The sequence below is a fragment of the Suricata suricatta genome, chromosome 2, assembly GCF_006229205.1.
Source record: "Suricata suricatta isolate VVHF042 chromosome 2, meerkat_22Aug2017_6uvM2_HiC, whole genome shotgun sequence".
Taxonomy (NCBI): domain Eukaryota; kingdom Metazoa; phylum Chordata; class Mammalia; order Carnivora; family Herpestidae; genus Suricata; species Suricata suricatta.
The window spans coordinates 123,225,887-123,244,744 of NC_043701.1; the positions used below are offsets into that span (position 1 = coordinate 123,225,887).

The 18,858-nt window shown below is 39.2% G+C and overlaps 1 protein-coding gene and 1 long non-coding RNA gene across 2 annotated transcripts in view; one reads left to right on the forward strand and one right to left on the reverse strand.

Moving 5' to 3' along the window:
- ANK3 (ankyrin 3) overlaps positions 1 to 18,858 on the reverse strand; it is a 329,784-nt gene that overhangs the window by 135,799 nt on the left and 175,127 nt on the right. Inside the window, exons 14-19 of the mRNA XM_029931727.1 lie at positions 18,013 to 18,111; positions 14,879 to 15,076; positions 13,236 to 13,334; positions 12,857 to 12,955; positions 7,144 to 7,341; positions 1,168 to 1,266 (exon numbers count right to left, since the gene is read on the reverse strand). Of these exons, the coding sequence (XP_029787587.1) occupies positions 1,168 to 1,266; positions 7,144 to 7,341; positions 12,857 to 12,955; positions 13,236 to 13,334; positions 14,879 to 15,076; positions 18,013 to 18,111 (792 nt within the window). The remainder of the gene's footprint in view (positions 1 to 1,167; positions 1,267 to 7,143; positions 7,342 to 12,856; positions 12,956 to 13,235; positions 13,335 to 14,878; positions 15,077 to 18,012; positions 18,112 to 18,858) is intronic.
- The window catches only part of LOC115285439, a 119,166-nt gene that overhangs the window by 31,369 nt on the left and 68,939 nt on the right, over positions 1 to 18,858 (forward strand). The gene's annotated exons all lie outside the window — the stretch shown is intronic.

Consider the following 18,858-nt stretch of genomic DNA (forward strand, 5'->3'; position numbering starts at 1 on the left):
GATCCCAAGGCCCCGGGATCATGACTTGAGCCGAAATCAAGAGTCAGGCACTCAATCAACTGATCCACCCAGGTGCTGCTGAATATCTTTTGACTTGGCTAGTTCCTGGTAATACTTCTGTATTTGTTAATATCTTCAGTATTTATTTATACACCTCAGAATCTACCCATATTATATACAAAATGTTTGTATTCACAATTTTTCTTCTTTTTAGAGAGAAGAGCGTATGTGCAAGACTGGGGAAAAGGGCAGGGAGAGAGGGAAAGAACATCCCAAGCAGGCTCCATGCATAGCACAGAGCCCAATGCAGGGCTTGATCCCACGCCCCTGGGATCATGATCTGAGTCAAAATCAAGAGACAGATGCTCACCCAACGGCGCTACCCAGGTGCCCCTGTATCCACAATATTTAATAAACATTCATTTTGTCAAAAACATGACACACAGAAAGAACAGTTATATTTTAGAGTAGATAAAATGAGTTTGCTATGAAGAGGTAGCAAAATTGAGTGCCAAAGGAAAAAAATGCTCAGAGAAATGGGATTAATGTGAAGTCCTACGTCTGATGAAGACAACAAAACATCCATTTTTCTTATCTGAGTTTGGAGTTGTGGAGTTATAAGATATTAATCAGTATTCTTTTCTTTCTGAAGAGAGGTATTTGAGAGAGAGAAGGGGAGAGAGAGAGGGGGAGGGGGAGAGAGAGAGAGAGAGGGAGAGGCTAGTGACCACACATACCATGAGGATTTTAGCAAGTGAGGAATAATTGAATAAAATTTATTTATCCTTTTTCTTTTTATAGACTATGTCTGAACAAAGTTAAAGGTAACAAATTACTGATCAATTTTTCTGTATGCATTTTTAAAGTCAGATACAAAAGCTTAAAAAAGTCCAATATTTTACACTCTGTCCTTGAAGGACTGATGTGCTTTAACAAGGACCAATACTATTAACGTGGGTAGATATCTATAGGCAGCTGGGATAAAGTGCCCAGGCCACTAAAGAGAAAAGCCTCTGGGACACTGTAACCAGAGCCTCTGGTGTCCCTTGCACAGATAGATGTTTGACATGCTGTGTATAAAAGATATGATGGAAAATTGTTCTCCCCCTACCAAATTATACTTGTTTCCATAAAGGAGTCACCAAACAACACATTCTTTTTGTATACCTTTGTCTGGGCATCCACATTCGCCCCTTGGTTTACAAGGACTTCGGCCACATTCACTCTGTCTTCTTGAGCAGCCAGGTGGAGGGGGGTCAGCCCACTCTGCAAAAGATTCAAAGTACAGTCATTTTAGAGAAGGCAATACAGCACACATGGCATGGACGAGCAAAGATTTATGAATTCTAGGAGAGTAAGCCTAGAATTCTTAAATTAAAAACATTTTAAAAATATTTATCTTTGAGAGGCAGAGCATGAGCGGGGGAGGGGCAGAGAGAGGGAGACACAGAACTGGAAGCAAGCACCAGGCTCTGAGCTGTCAGCACAGAGCCCAAAGTGGGGCTCAAACCCATGAACTGTGAGATTATGACCCTAAACCTGGGACGCTCAACTGATTGAGCCACTCAGGTGCCCAAACCTAGAATTGTTTTATAAAAAAAATCTACAAAATATATTTATATATTAGCACTGTAGCAACACTGTTATATGCAGGCTTTATGAAAATTTCAAACATTCTCAGAAGTGGAGGGGATGGACTGAACTTTGTGTACTCATCACAGACTCTACGATTATTAAGGTTTTCCTGTATTTGCTTCATCCAGCCCTACTTCTTGTTGATTCTTTTTTGTGTGTGGAATTATTTTAAGGCAAATCCCAAACATCATACCATTTTCCTACTATATACTTCAGTGTTTGCTTTTTAAAATCAGAGGCTTTTTAAAAAAATGATATAAAATGATATAATGTCTGGGATTTGCCTTGAAATACTTCCATGAAGAAAAAAATATTTGAATTAATAAAAAAAGTTTTTGTTGTTGTTTATTTTAAATGAGTCAACAAAAAGCATAATCAGGTTTGTTAATGCTGAAAACAAACTGCCACACATGGAAGGGGGGGTGAGAGATTGTGCAAAATGGGTGACGGAGTGGGAGACGTAGGCTTCCTGATATGGAATGGGTAACCCGTGGGAACAGGAGGCACAGCATACAGAATCCAGTGAGTAATACTGTAGAAGTGCTGTGACAGGACAGATGTAGATGACAGCTACACTTGCAGTGAACACAGCATAATGTACAAACTTGTCAAATCACCAAGTTGTACACCTGAAACTAATGTGAGATTGCATCACAGCTATACTTAAAAATAAGTAAATAAATATTTACCCGAAAGACCCTCTAGAGCCTTTTGTTTTGCAAAATTATGCATGAATTTCAACACATGACCACTGGCATTAGTTTTAGCAGGATTAAAAGAAAAAACCATTATAAATTAAGTATTGACATATGACAATAATATTTTCTCCACCAAATATTAATACCCAAGGCTGATAAATGTGTTCTGTATATTGTTTTTGGGTAGAAAAGATGGCCTGGGAAATGCAAAATGAATGTTGTGCCATGAGAATTTCCAGGTAATTTAAATGGTGTATGTGTTTAATAAGACTGAACCTTTGAAACTGAGTCTACCACAGAACGTGCAGGCTACCTGGTTGTTCTAATGGCCAAGAAAACATCACCAAGACTGTACTCTGGTTTAAAAACCTCTGTAGTTGTAAAGTGTCTTTTCATGAATAATATTTAGGAGAAAGTGACTTGGTGTTAGTGTTTGCGGATTGTTTTCTTTCCCCCAGTATGAGCACAGAAGTTAGTATCTGAGTCCTGGAGGCCTTCCTTATCTTCCTCTAGCATCTGTGCAATGGGAGCCTCGCAGGTGCATCTGTCAGACGAGGGGAGAGAGTCAGGAGCAGCACCAGGGGTGGCAGAGTCCTCTCGATGCAAAATGTGACTTATTCAGGGGTTGCCGTCCCACCAAACAGATTATAGAACTCAGGAAGACTCATTTGCTCTCGGCTTTTTAAATGTTTATGGAATTTTGGAGGAAGCCCACTCAAATGGAAAAGAGAGGAAATATGAAAAGGAGGACCGATAAATTCTGTTGAAATCCAAGAAAAATAAGCTGGGGCCAAACTGGCACCACCCAACACTGACATAATCTTAGAACAATGTTCCATGTTCTACTTTATTTATTTATTTACTTATTTATTTATTAATTATCCAGTTAGTACACATACAGTGTTCTATGAGTTTCAGGTGTACAATATATTGATTCAACACTTCATACACCACCCAGTGTCATCACAACAGGTGCACTCCTTAATCCCTGTTTCACCCACTTCCCACCCCCTCCATGTTCTACTTTAGAGGAAATAAATATTTTCAGCCATAACATTTTGTAGAGGTGTCACAGTCACCTACTCTAAGTTTGAGATCGTTCAAGACTTTTGAAGATACTTTACTGAGTGTTTCTCAGCAAAGTTTGGGAAAGGTATTCTGGCCTGTGCCCCTGTTCCTCTGTGTTCATGCTGCCTCATGGGTTACCCACTCTACCTGTGGCATGGAGTCACTGATAGCCTTCCTGGGCTTCTCTCTACATCCCTGTCTCAGAAATGGCCTCACTGTTGCATTTATGTGCAGACCTTCTATGTGCTCCCCTATATTAAGACCATTATAATCCTGTATTTACTTTTTTTAATTTTTTAAATGTTTTTTAAATTTTATTTTTGAGAGACAGCATGAGCAGGGGAAGGTCAGAGAGAGTGAGATACAGAATCTGAAGCAGGCTCCAGGCTCTGAGCTAGCTGTCAGCACAGAGCCCAATGCGGGGCTCGAACCCACAAACCCTGAAATCATGACCTGAGCTGAAACCGGACACTTAACTGACTGAACCACCCAGGCGCCCCTATAATCCTGTATTTAAACTGTTTCTTTGTCTGTCTTTCTCAAACCACTGTGACCTTGTTGAGGCAAATATTGTATCTTTAATCTTTTTATAACCAGTGTCTAGCATCTTGCATCTAGCACTGAATCAATCAGTAGATGATTAAATCAGAAGAAAAAAGCAAACATCTTTGGATAAAATATGATAAAGAGAAGCTTATTTTCTGTTCATGATTTTGATTTAAAAGATTTTATTTTTTTTTAAGTTTACTTATTTATTTTTGAGAAAGAGGGAGACCACGCACAAGTCGGAGAGGGGCAGAGAGAGCAAGGGAGTCACAGGATCCAAAGCAGGCTCTAGGCTCTGAGCTGTCAGCACAGAGCCCAAGGCAGGGCTCCAGCCCATGAACCATGAGATCATGACCTGAGGCAAAGTCAGACACCTAACCAACTGAGCCACCCAGACACCACCCTCATTAAAAAGATTTAAAAAAATAATGTGATGGTTACAACAGCCCCATTTGAGTTCAAAAGTTACCTGTTTATCTTTTATAAGGTTTCAGTCATTTCTCATTTTAAAAAGTGGTGTTTATTTGGAACAGGAGAACACCATTATTTCAGAATATCAACAGCCCTGTTTAATATTCTATTAGCAGTACAAAGGAATAGAGCTACTTGTGGTTTGCAAAATCCATGTGGAAAAGCAGGAACATCAGAAGTGAAACTGTCAAATCAAACGCTAGCACTTCACTAGTAACTTGGGTTTATGGTCTCTTTTCTTTAAAGCTACTGGGAACTGTCCCTAACTAGTCAGAAAAGAAATGAGTGAAAGCGATGTTTATTTAGTTCAATATCATTTTCACAAAAGCGAAATCTTTCTTTCGGTATCTGTTTTTTTAGCAAGGAAATAAAATGTCGTGTTAAGTGGGGATGTAAACAGGAAGGGAGGGAGGGACACTGACTGGTGTTTATAAGACTGGCAGTTCAGGAAAAACTGACCGAAAATGGTCAGAGTTTCCTTATTGAATAATAAAGTTATGTTCATTTTCTGTTTTCACAGTGGGGCTTACTTCATACTTTATATGGAACATGGCAACTGAGGAAGGAAGCAAAGATTTACAAAGGCCTTCATATTAGATCATCCCTAGATACTATGAAGTTCTTGAAGTTCCTCACATATAATGTGCTCCTGGGAAGCGAGCCCATCTGTTTTTTAAAATTTCCCTGGAAGCATCTCTGCTCATGTAGAGATTTTTTGTGGAGGATGGCCGGCAATGTCTAGGTCTCCCTGGTTTACTATGTCATGGGGTCCTCAGAATGTCCTTGCTAATATCCAGTGTATAAACACTGAGAAATTCTGAAATATTTTCAGTCTAAAATACTTCTGTAATTTTCAGGTGAATGTAAGGCTGGATATATATTGCAACTAGTTGACTGGAGAATTTTATTTATTTATTTGACTGGGGGATTAAAAAAAAGTCACACTGTACTTTGGTATCAAATCTCCTGAACTGACCTATTAACCAATTGTTAAGGTCTATATTGCTTCTGAGAGAATTAGTGAAGTACAGTATTCTGGGCCCTTAAAATAGACTCTAATGGATGCCAGAATGTACTTCAACTTGAGAAGACCAGGTCTTCGACCTTGTCTTTAAGACAAGTTGAATTTTGTGGCAAGTTATTGTAAGCCTGGTTTCTATCTGAACCCTTGAAATTCAAAAACCGTCCTGTTTATAACGGCTGTTTGAAATTGCACTGTGATTCCTATTAATACAGACATGCACAGTTAAAAGAAATGTTTGAAAAGAAAGATATGAGAAAATCAAATTGTTACACCAAAAAAGTATGAAAAATTTGCTTGCTCTATAACACAAAGGATTTTCAAGATATTAAAATTGAAATAAAAAGGCTTCTTTGTTCTCTTATGTATGTCTTTTGGTCTACAGAATTTGCTAAATTACAACCTTGGGAATTCAGGTTAGTGCAGAATAACCTTTTCCTTAAATTATAGGAAGTCCAAAATCAAGACAACTATTTTTTTCTTTCTTAGGAAGAAGGTGTTGAATGTTATCTCACTTAATCTCTAGAACATCTCTGCAAAGTAAATATTGTTACCTTCATTTACTAGACGACAAAATTGAGGCTCAGCAAAGTCACATAACTTGTCCCATCTAGGAATACATCAAGTAAGAGGCAGGCTTAGGATTAACATCTAGGGGGTTCAAAGCCTCTGTGATTCCAAAACACAGTCCACATATATGAAAAACAAATTAAGTTACTTGTCATTTGGCACCATAAAACTATTCCTATCATGAAACTCCACTCCAATATCTGAGCTATGGTCATGCTATCACCAACTGGTAGAGAAGAAGCCAGGGAGTTTGTATTGTCAAGAATTTGGGGGCACTGTTGCAGGCTTTTGTGTTCTCTGAAAGGAAGGCTTAGAAACATCTGTTCTGCGCTTTGAGCAGACCTCAGACTTAAGGTACTAATAAACAGTTTAGCAAATCCAAATTCTCTGATACATGCAATGAGAGGTTATAACTTCATTAACATGTGTCTGGCCAATTGTGGGCTAGACTTTGCTTCATAAAGTTCTTACTAATAGTGGGGATCTCAAATATGGGGACAGGGGAATTTGAAACTATTGGGGAACAGAGACCTCACCAGTTCCTTGAAACTGCCAATTTACATGGAAAGACTAACAACCTTTCCAACCTATTGAATAAAACGGCTACTCTAAATTTGTTATTAAAATCGACTCTCTGAAGGCAGCACTCTTTCTAATATCTATAGCATAGGATAGCATATATATTTATACATACATATATACATGTATAGCATCTAGTTATAGCTATAATATCTGTAGCATAGCATAGGCAAGGAATAGGTACGCCAAAATGTTTGTGGACTAAACAGGCTACAGTTTACAACTTACTATTTGCCAGGTTCTGGCAAGGTAACAATGTGGCACTTTGAATTAACATTATAACAAAACTTCATATTATTAGGAAAAACTCTATGGACTTCATTTTTATGGCTATATGTTATTTGGTTGTATGACTTGACAATTATTGATTAACCATTCTCTTACTGTTTAAACATTTTTTCTCAGTCTTTACTATAATAAAAAACATTTTGGTACATCTTTGTGCAACATTACACTTTATATATTCTATTTGACCTGGATTTTTCATGCTTCTTAGTGACCTCTCTGAGAGGGAAGAGTTTGTGGTACATTTTGTAGAGAAAAAAAAAAGGTTACCTTATTGCTCAGGTTCACATTAGCATTTCTGCTGAGGAGCAGTGACACCATGTCCACATGTCCTTCCTGAGCTGCAAGATGGACAGAAGCAATTCCTTGCCGGGTAACTGCATTTGCATCAGCACCATATTCCAGCAGAGTTGTCGCTATGTCCATCTGGTTCTTTTTGGCAGCGATGTGCAGTGGTGTATAACCATTCTGTCAATATAAATCACTTGGTCACATGCCCAGTAACAAGATAAAAATGTGTGCAATGCACTTTCAAATAGTGTGCTTCCCTTTCTAGTGATTTTCTTCGAGGGTTTAAAAATTCATAATCACATAAGCAAACCGATAAATCAAGCTGTGCCATTAATGTATTCCCTAAGGTCTCCCGCATCCCTAAATTGGGAAAACATACAACAGTTTAATGCCAGAGATTGAGAGTACCCCCGGTTTTATAAAAGGAATATAGAGATTTCTCTTGCAGGTAGTTAATGTTAGTAGGTGCTCAATAATTACTTGCTTTATTTAAATTGGCAATGAGAGGAAACTTAACTAGGAAACAACAAACAATGTGGTACCATAGACGTGTTCTGAGCCATTATTCCGCCTTTCATTCAATAATGGCCATTTGGAGCCATCACTCTACCTTATAGATATCTTTAATGGTCATTTGTTGCTAACAATTTGAAACTTTTAGTGTTCATGGTAGTCAAGATGCCATAATCCACCCGTATAGCCCCTTTGATTGCCTCTTTTATGAAGCTCTAGTTTCTATGTTATGCTCCAGCTGAACTGGTTTCCCAAATAAGATACAGCTCATGTTTCTATTTTGTCTCATTCGATCAAGAATGTTTTTCCCCACCACATCTTTGGGGTCAGCATCTATCAGCTGAAGATTCAGGTCAAGGGTCACGCTCTCCTGAAGTGTTTCATTTCCTCCTTCCCCACCTACACCCACCCTCAACCTAACTGACTGTAACCAAAGTCTTGGAGATATTTAGTGGCACCCTTTCCTTTGTATACCTGTTTCCCCTACTAAAATACAAATTTGTTGAGGTCAGGTATTGTGTCATTTTGTCTTTGTATCTCTACTAGTGCCTCACGGTGACTGACTGGTGAATCCTCAGAATTTGAGTTAAACTTACTAGAACTTTCAGAACATTCTGGGATCCTTGTTTTGACTGACCCCTGATGATCGGAGGTACAGCAACTTAATTTCTTGGGCAAACTGGTAATTAGCTGTGCCTCAGGATCCTTCAGAGTCTTCTGCCATGAGAAAGAAAGGTCCCCTGCACTAGGGGACCTTGTCTGGCCTTACTGTCATTTAAGAGAAATGCAAGATTATATTTTGACTTGGGCATGAATCCTATTATATAAAATAATACCAATGAAAAATAAGAATGATTTTTTAATAGAAAAGATTTACAGAAAAAAATGGAATTCATGGATTCATATTTGGCAAAATAATCCAAATCGAGACAACTCTCAGTCATTTTCTTTCCAGGCCATATAGATGGGTCAGAAACAACACAGAGGACAATGGAGGCTGCGACCCACTGATCAGCCGGCCTACTGCAATTACCCTCATCTGTTAAGTCATTAGCACGTCCTGGTAGGATAATGGTTCTCACTTGAGAAACACCCTTTCTATAATTAATTCTAGAGGATTTAAACCATTGGATATCAATCCATGCAAGTGGAAATGCTGCTTCCAGACTCTTCTGAAACCAGCCTCTGCCAAACGAGATGGGCCAGGGTAGAAGATTTTATATCCCTATTTTTAGTTTTGACCTTTTGCCATCTGGAAACCCTAGCTGACCTGGGAAACATTTGTCCCCTCTGTGCAGACACACCCTAAAGAGATCTCCTTCAGAGCCAAATGTAGAGCTTTGGACTGAGCCCAACTTTACAGCGAATGACAGGAGGGGGTGATCTGTTTCACTACCATCCCCACCCCTGCATAAAAGACAAAATTCACAGAAACAGTGCTAAAATAGGTCATCTGATTAGTCAATATGTCTAAAACTGGCTAATCAGAGTAGTAACAGCAAGATAGCCCAAGTTTAGCTTCTTGTCTTATTTATTTTTGCTTTTGCTACAGACATAATCTTCACGTTAGTTACTTCTCAACCACTGAAGACAGGTCAATGTCCTCCAAGAGGTGACAATTCTCTTGATTATTTCTGATTCCACCCAAAAGTCCTAGGTCCTAAAGAACACTAAAACGAGAAACTTTGGCATCTCTGTAATGCATGCTGACTTTGGACAAGTTACTCATTATTACTGAGGATTTACTCTGAGCCGCTTACCTGAGCTACAAACGAAAGTACAAAGCAAAGGAAAAACAGTTCATGGTATTTGTTTTAGAACGGAAAGTTCATCTCAGAAGGACTTAAAAATATTTCAAATAATAAACAAAAAGTTTCATCTTGAAACCTTTAAGAAGTTTCTGATTTCTCTAAACACTTCCTAATTTCTGGAAAGTAAAATGATTCTTACCTGTCACACTAAAGGGACAGATGCATTTACCAGAAGAGAAATAAAATAGTGAGAAATTCAACTATAGAATAACCTTAAAGATTTTTTTTCTTCTTGATGTGGAGAACAAAATGCTTGCAATGTGTGCTTTTGCAATTCAAGATAAAAATAAAAGGAAATGCAATTTTAAATTGCCAAAAGTAATATATTTATATCATACTTTATATTTTTTCCAAGAATCTCAACTGTCCCATATCAGTAGATAGATTGCACATTCTATGCAAGAGAAATACGACAATAAGTTAAGGCTCATTATTCTTTTCCCACGATGAGTGCCCAGGTTATACCTGAATTCATGCCAATCCCCCTTCTGGCACAGAGTCCTGCCTTGGGAAATAGATCTGGTGAAAATGGATGACAGAAGCCCATCTAAGTTTTTGGCACCTTCCCTCCTCCCCCATTACAAATTCACATCAAGTTTCTAGGACATGTATGAGTATGAAAATTTGGCAATTCTACAAAAGAGAAGAAAAGGCAAAAAAGCATTACCTAAGAACCCAGCATGTGACTGAGAAAGAGCTCACACTAAAGTCACTGCTGTATAGCCATATGTTCAAATTGTGCCTTTTTGAGCCTTTGTGCCTCATATTAACCACTGCCAGAATTCGGAAATGCTAAACCTTCCTGGAGTAAAGGAAGGTATTTGCCTACCCTTTATCCATTCTTCCTCCTTCTTTAATAAGAGTGTTGGCACTGTGTCTAGCTGAAAAACTACACTTACTAGCTTCCCTTGCAGAAAGAAGTGGCCAATGACATGTAAGGAGAAATGGTTGGGAGGAGCTTCTGGGAATGCCCTATTGTCTGACTCTCTTTCCTGCCTGTTGCTTGAAAAGAGGGCCTAGCAACCTGGGCAAAAACAATCTCTGAAAGGAAAGGAAGAAAAAAAAAATCAGGAACTTTTCTTAATGCTCTGGAAACACTGGACCAACATCAACAACTGCCCACCTCCAGACTGTTTATAATAAATGAGAAAAATAGAGCCTCATCAGTTTAAACAACAGTAGCTAGGTCTCTTGTCTAGCAAATGAAGCCAATCCTTAACTGAAGGAACAGGCTTTACTTAGGATCAAAGTCTAGAAAAAGTTCCTAAGCAGGATCAGTGCCTCGGACAGTGGGGATGATCAGCTATGTGGCAGAGATGGTTACGGAGGCTTTATGAGGCAACTGTGCGGCGGCAGCAAGTAGTAACATCTTAGCAAAGCCAATATGGGATTGGCTATAAAAGCTACTCCAAAGGCTAAGTGCTGTTAGAACTCTTTTCAACGCTTTGTTGTGAAGACTGTTTTGCAGACATGGAAACATTAAGTCTTGTTTAACAAATATGAAGCTGGAAATCAACTGCAAATATACCAACTACTGACTTATTTAGGGGTTCTTTGTGGATTGAAAGAAGGAATGGACGGACGGAAGGGTGGCTTGCACTCATTTTGCTTCACTTACTACTTTATAACTCTGTCAATTCTAAACTGGTTGGCACTAGTTGTGTCAAAATTCTTACCCTCATGTGAGGACTGAATAATTTGCCTATTAATTATCTTACTCTTATGTGAGGAACAAATAATTTACTTATTAATTATTTGCCTACCAAGAGTCTGGAGTTATTATAATATAAGTGGCCCAGGTCCAGAAGGATATTAAAATATACTGAAATGTAATAGACACTCATTAAATTTCATTTTATTTTTTTCCATTTTTAAAATTGTGGTAAAATATTCATTACGTAAAACTGAACCATTTTTAAGTGTATAGTCAATGGAGTAAACTACATTTCACTTGTTCTCCAACCATTACTGCCATCCATCTTCAGACTGAAACCCCATCCATTAAACACACAGCATTCTACTTTCTGTCTCTCTATGACTGAGCTCATACAATATTGATCCTTCTGTGTGACTGGTTTCTTTAACTTAGCATATGGTCTTTGAGGCTCATTCATGTTATAGCATGTGCCCAGAATTTCCTTCCTACTCAAGGCTGAATAATACTCCATTGTATGTATACACCATATTTTAGTTATCTGTTCATTCTTCAATGGAAACTGAGTTGCTTTCACATTATGGCTACTATGAATAATGCTACTATTCATTTTTTTTAAGATAAAGCTTTATCAAACATCAAGGCATGGTTTTATGAGAGAACAAATGTTTATCAGGATCAGAAACTGAGGGAAAGCCACATTTAGATGAAAAGAAAATTTGGTTCTGAATTATAGATTTCACTGGGTACCATTCTGGAGAAGCTGGGGCAGGAGATAATTAAGACATATAGGACAAGAGGTTCTGAGGAGAAATATGTGTCAAAGATGACCTAGTCTACAAAAGGAGAAGGTACCTGAAAAGGTTCTCTCTTAAAGTCCACAGAGCAATCTAGAACAGCCCATTCATTGACCTGTGTATGCAACAGATTCGATGTAAACACTAAGTTTAAAGGAGAGTGCTGTAGCTACCCCACAATGGAGAGTAAAAAAAAAGATGTAAAGAGCTTAATAATGCTAAGAGTTCCTTCAACCAATAGTATTCAGTGAAACAACCAGACAGCATTAAGTTGTGGTTTGTATCCTTCCAGTTTCTCAGGTCATAGCCACCCACTCCGCAACAGAGAGCTTACGAAACCGACAGCACTCTATGAACCTATCTTCAAATAAATTCTTCTTTATGATTTGCCTCTTAAATCACAATATTGGGGAATCATGAAGCCATATACTCTATGTATCTCTTTTCTGAGAAATGTAGGTTGTCTACTGGTCAAAAACACTTTTAAGAATAATAAAAACACATAAACAAAAGCTCCCAACCTATTTTATTAAACAGAAATAAACAACTCAAAGGCAATGTTCTATGGCCAGGAAAATATCACACATATTTTATGGCCTTGACAAATCAGACTTTCTTACTCCCTCAGGCTGTGCTGATATTTTTCATCTGGCTGAAGGGTACTTCAACTTTATTTCCTCTGCAGGCTCCAGGATGTCCCGGATTTTTAAGGAAAATCAATTAGCAAGTGAATATTTATTGAGCATCTACCACATTAGGTGACCAAAGAGCTAAAGGCACAGATTTCCCGAGGAGTTTCTGAGTCTTTTAAATGATGTCTAAGGTGCAGGGTGCTACAGGTGCAGCAGAGTGGGTGCACATATAGAGACCGACGGGCACCGCCCATTGGCCTCGTTGGGCTGTCTCATCACAGGTACCTTTGCAGCCGCGTGAGGTGAGGCTCCTTGGTCCAAAAGCAGGAGGGCCACTTTCTGATTATCGTAATGTGCAGCTACATGCAGTGGAGTTAGCCCGCTCTGAAAACACGTGCAGAAACAACAACCAGTGTCAAAAGTGTCTTAACACCAGAGGTCTAGATTTAGGAGATGAGATTAGTGGGGGTTCAACACAGAGTGTAAGTTGCATTCCGCTTTCTACAATTCTTGGACCCCAGCGTTCACCTTCTGTTTCCAAAGTGATCTTCATCCTATGCGTCTTAACTCAGGACTAGTCATAATTTAGGGGCTGGTGGTGAAGTAGCAAGTGCTCGTTTTGTTACCATGGAAAGGGTCTGCTACAAGGTGGTCAGCCTCATACCTTCCCTGCAGCGTCTGGAGATGCACTTTTCTGTAGCAGGAGATTGGCTACTTCTAGCTTCCCATATTTTGCAGCCACATGAAGGGGAGTAAACCCTTTCTGAAAAAAGAAACAAAAATAATGAGCAAGAGAAATGACACAAAGGTATTGCTTTCCTGGAATCAATGAATTATTCTCGTGATGAAGCACAGTTAAGCCTGTATTTAAGGACCAAGACTGGAAGACAACAGCTAGAATCCCCTTATCAACAGGATGAGGAGTACTTAATCTTTCTCTCTCTGTTGACTGAGTCATAACATGCCACTAATTCTGGGACTAATCAGGCATCTGACCAGAATGAAGGTGGAGAGCTAGATCTGGGGCTTATTCTAGAGCTATTTTGGGATTTCACATTTTGGGAAGAATATGTTACTGGGTATCAGGACCAATTTGGGTTTGAAAGGCTTGGGAAAATTCAGGACAAGTCTGGACCTCCCATATTCCCCCATCACTTGAGCTTTTTCTCTTCCTCTTCTCCAATTTCTGCATATATGCATACATACACATATCTTTATGTATGCGCCAGGCCTCAGGGGTAGGAGGCAGATTCATGCCTGCTAGCCACGAGAGATGAACTGAATAATAACACATGGTTCTAGCCCAGTAAGAATGCAAGAGTTGGGTACTGAGAGTTGAGTAGTTGCTCCCCCTTGCAACCTGCTCCTACAAGGATCTGGGTATCTATTAGTTAGTCAGCATGCATAGTGGCCATTGTTCCCAAGCATGAGTCAGCAACTGGAGGGTCATCAACACATTTGACTTCATGAGACTAAAGCCAACTAAGCCAATGGGCAGCTGGCATGGTAGAAGGGCTAAGACATTCAAAACCTTATTACTCACTACTCTGTTTTATATATTAAATGAAATCCAGAAACTGCATCTCAGCTCTACTTATGAGCTTGAAGAGTCACAGTGGGTGAAAGTTGGAGGTAGTCATTATTCATTCAGATAGTTTTCCAAGTATTTCTAATTATTGTAATTATCTTGTGCATTGATCACACTTCTCTGCATCCAGATAAGGGAGTGAAGCACCAATTTCTAGTTTTCTAAGACATGTGATAGGCCAATTCATCTTTCTATCACACTTGTTAGGTTTACATAGTATTACCAAAAAACATGAGCTCTCAATTTTGCAATCTGTACCCACAAAGCAACTGAGTGGTAAGTTATTGCTCTAAGGCATCAGAAACCATTAACTCTAACCATTAATCATACAAGACAACAGCAACAAAAGAACACCAAACAAAAATAATCTAAGAAAAATTCACCTCCTGATATGAAAGTGGTTTGTATCCTTGGCCTCAGCAGGAGAGATCTATGGCTGTGTTTTTAAACCACCATTTAAAGCTATCAAATAATGTGCAAAAACATTTTAATCTAGATATCAGTTGATGGTCCTTTGGAAGATAATGGACTGAGAAACAAAAGACAAGCACACATACCCCAAACTACCCTGCCTCACTCCATGTCTTTGTTGGCCACGTTAAGGACTATCCTGGGATCCCAAGGACAGATGCTGCTGTGTGTTCTCGCACCTATTATCAGGCTGGGAATGGTAAGGAGAATGGACTTGGGGGAACACAACAGGATTCCAAGACTCGTACCTTTGTTGTTATAGATAAAGATGCGCCATGATCCAAAAGGAATGCAGCTACGTCCTCATGCCCCTCGCGGGCCGAAAGGTGGAGTGGGGTGTACCCGGAAGTCGTGGCTGCATTTGGAGATGCTCCTTGCTGCAATAGCTGTTGCACTATATCCGCCTTCCCCAATCGGGCAGAAATGTGGAGTGGGGTTTGGTCATCCTAAATGACAAGGTTAAAATACGAGGCTGGTTAGCTGAGAAAACAATGGTGACATTGTGAAACATTCAGCAAACTTTGCTTAGAATCATAGGCCACATTTGATTCTTTGATTCAATGCTGAAAGAATCCCATTTATCTTTTTCTTTAACATTTAGAAAGGTGGAGATGGTGGATTTAGGCACCTTAAATACCCTTCGAGTAACCTATTAGTATGAAAAGTGTGAAAGGCAGTTCTATCTATAAATTATACCCCCACCACCTGCCATATTTTGTTAAAATTTTATCTCTTAATGATTCCTTTTTGGGGGGATGTAAGGGAATTTATTCTACTAAAACTGCTAAAGGTATTATACCTCCACCAGTTATTGTGCCCTCATCTGGAATGAATAATTTTATTGGTGCCACCTTGTCGTAGTCCAAAGCGCGGAGGCTGGGGCATTGTGCAGGTGTAGCTGCACTAAGGCTCCCAGCCATGAGGGCTGAAAGCCAGCCTATCCTCTGCTTGTCAAGGTGTACACCTGGTATGGGCTGTATCTGCCTAGAGTAAAAGGACCCTTTATTACAATTCACTCCCAAGTATGAGGCACTATATCTTGCACCTTTAGGAGGTTATCCCCAAGTGGGAGAGGCACCTTTTCCTAGTTTGCCCAAAGATGCCCGTGGTGGTCATCCAAAGAGAAATCCTCTATTTAAGTGTGAAAAAATTCAGGTAAGTACTTTAACTAAGGAAGGTAGAGAGAAGAGGCTGGAGCACAGAAGACTGCTGTGAAAAACTAAGTAGGATGAGGGTCAAGGTCAAAGCAAAAGGGTCTACTGAAGAAGTATAAGAGGAACTGGTGGAGTCATAGGAAGAAGAATACTGATAATTGTCACAGAAAAATTTCCTGTAATTCTACTACTGTCATGACCACCACTAAACATTGGCTGAGTATATATATGTCCAGGCTCTATTCTAAGTACTCCATCTACCTTAATTTATTAATTACTGCAATAATCTTATCACTTGTGACTGTCAGTATTTCCATTTCCTACATGAAAAAACTAGAAAGAGAAATGTGCCACAGAGATGTTCATTAACTCGCTCAAACACTGCACAGCTAGTAAATGATGGATTAAGGTTCAAACTCAGGCAGTCTGGCTGAGGAAGTATGGTTCTTAATCATGATACACACTGCCTCATTAATGAAATAATAACTATAAATTCTATGCTCAATTTCAGCTTGTGAGTGAAATCATTTCCTAGATACAAAGCTTGATAGGTTGTTAACACTCAGAAAATGTGAGGTTTCTTATCATCCTTGGTAGAGTATAGCTTTTCTTATTTATTCTGCTTTACTGATTAGGCAGATTGAACCACTATCTCCACATCAGGAGTGGGAAAACTATAATCCAGGGGCCAAATCTAGTTCCCACCTGTGTTTGTAAATAAAGTTTTATTGGGACATGGACATGCCAATTTGCTTATATAGAGCTGCCTATCACTGCTTTTGCTCCAGAAGGTCAAAGTTGAGCAGCTGTGATAGAGATGGGGCATGTGGCAAAGCCTAAAATATATACTAACAAGTTCTTTACAGAAAATGTTTGCTGACCTCTGTCTCCAGATCCTCTGTAAAATCCACTAACTGGAACCACAGTACATTGGATACCCAAAGCTTGTGTCTGGTGCTCAGAATGTTACAATCTTTATGCTCATCTGCAGATTTTATGCTTACAATGATCTAGTTGTGTTTGTTCCCACACTAGTACTTTTGTACTAGTTATATTACTACTTTGTGCTATATTTGCACTACTTACTTTAATTATATAATCACACAATATGTTAGCAGGTAAAATATGAATACGAAAGGGTAGACTTAATTTTCCCCTAAGAAGACTAAGTTAAAAGCTTTGGAGAGCTTTGACAGAAGTTGATAAAAACCAGTTGTGGTCAAATTAAATATGTTGGGGGGATATTATAAAAGTCTAGAAATATTTTGTATACAAAATGCTTCATATATGTCTCAGTTTTCTCATTACTTAATCTGAAACTAGAAACTACAGACCATTTATATATTGAAGGTTAAGTTAAATGGTTAAGACATTTACATATTTATTTACGATCCCTAATCTGAACTGCTATTTTGATAGCCACACCAACTATCCATCTCAATAGTGAAAGAAAAGTGGGTTTCTTTAAAAAATTTTTTTAATGTTTTTATTGATTTTTGAGAGAGACAGACCATGAGCAGGGGAGGGGCAGAGAGAGAGGGAGACACAGAATCTGAAGCAGGCTCCAGGCTCTGAGCTGTCAGCACAGAGCCCAATGTGGGGCTTAAACTCACAGACCATAAGATCATGATCTGAGCCGAAGTTGGACACTGAACTGACTGAGCCACCTGCCTCCCCTCCCACCCCCGCTTCCGTGCCCCCAAAAGTGGGTTTCTTCTGGAAGCTAAATAACAGGCAAAGTGAAGCAGTCAAACTCAATCCAGAGATTCTTCTAAGTAAAGGCAATCCCTAAAGCCACTCCAATTCAAGTCTTAGGGTTTATGACTTCTCAAGTTGTGAAGAAAAGGTAAAAACTTCCTTTTTCCTTTTATGGCCATGCCAGGTGACATATAAGTCAAACAAAATAATTCAACCATGCTTCCAAATTATGCTTGTTCTAGAAGCTTTGTGCATGAACCCTTCTCTATGGAGTGCAAAGAACTCTGGACCAATTCTATGTTTGATTTCAAGCCTGTTAGAAACCAGCAATGTGCCAAGGACAAAAAGTTTTTTTTTCCATTTAATTTTGTAAAATAATTGAATGGACAAATGTGTATTATTATTATTTTTTTTTACAATACTACTTGGATAGAGATTTTTGTCATGACTTTATAAGAGTATCCCTGGAAGAGAGCATGCATGTGTTTATAGGTTTAAGTAGAGCAAAAGCTTTCCTGTGTCACACATACCTTGGCTTTAGCTTCTACCTGAGCGCCATCTTGTACCAGATACCTCACGACTTCAGCTTGGCCAGATCGAGCAGCCATGTGCAATGCTGTTTCTCCTCTCTGGGGAACATGAGCCAAAGGTAATTAATGGAAGCTCTGAAAAAGGGTGGCATATTTTTCTTGCATAATGCTTATGCTGTAGGGCTTTTTTTTTTTTTTAAGTAAAAAATAGTCCCAAGCACTTCCTTATTGAAAACAAAGAAAGATCGGAAATGAAATACACAAGAGTTTCACAGCAACCTGATTCCTGATAGAGGGATTGGCATAGCCATAGGGAGCCGCCTAGTCTCCAGCAGTATCAGAGTGGCCTCCTCACAGCCGAAAAGGTGAGTACTCCCAGGCCCCAAGCAGTAGGGGACAACAAGAGAGCCCCATGCCTTGCCCAAGGGTGGCCACTGTTCCTTGGCATCTCCAGACTGCTTTGGTAGTTGTGCCTGATGCCAGCCATATCATGCCACACCTTCCTATTCTTCAAAAGCTGGCAGTTTGGCTATTTGTGTATACTTCTTAAACCTTGACCACAAAATCAGAATTGCAAACAGAACAAAACAGAAACCCTATGTTGCCAGGGCAATGTAGACACACCTGAGGGCCAGACTTGGCTGGTGGCTGTTAGTTTGCATTCTGTGCTTTAGCTCAGCAGACCAGGATCCTGGTCTTTGGACATTAATCCAGGGGCCATTTTCTTGGGCACTGGACTCCTCCACCCTGACCACTTCCCCCCATTGTCACCAAAAAGAATGTAATTCAGATTATCTATTCATCTATTTCATAAAAAAATGAAAACAATTTACAAAACATGGATAT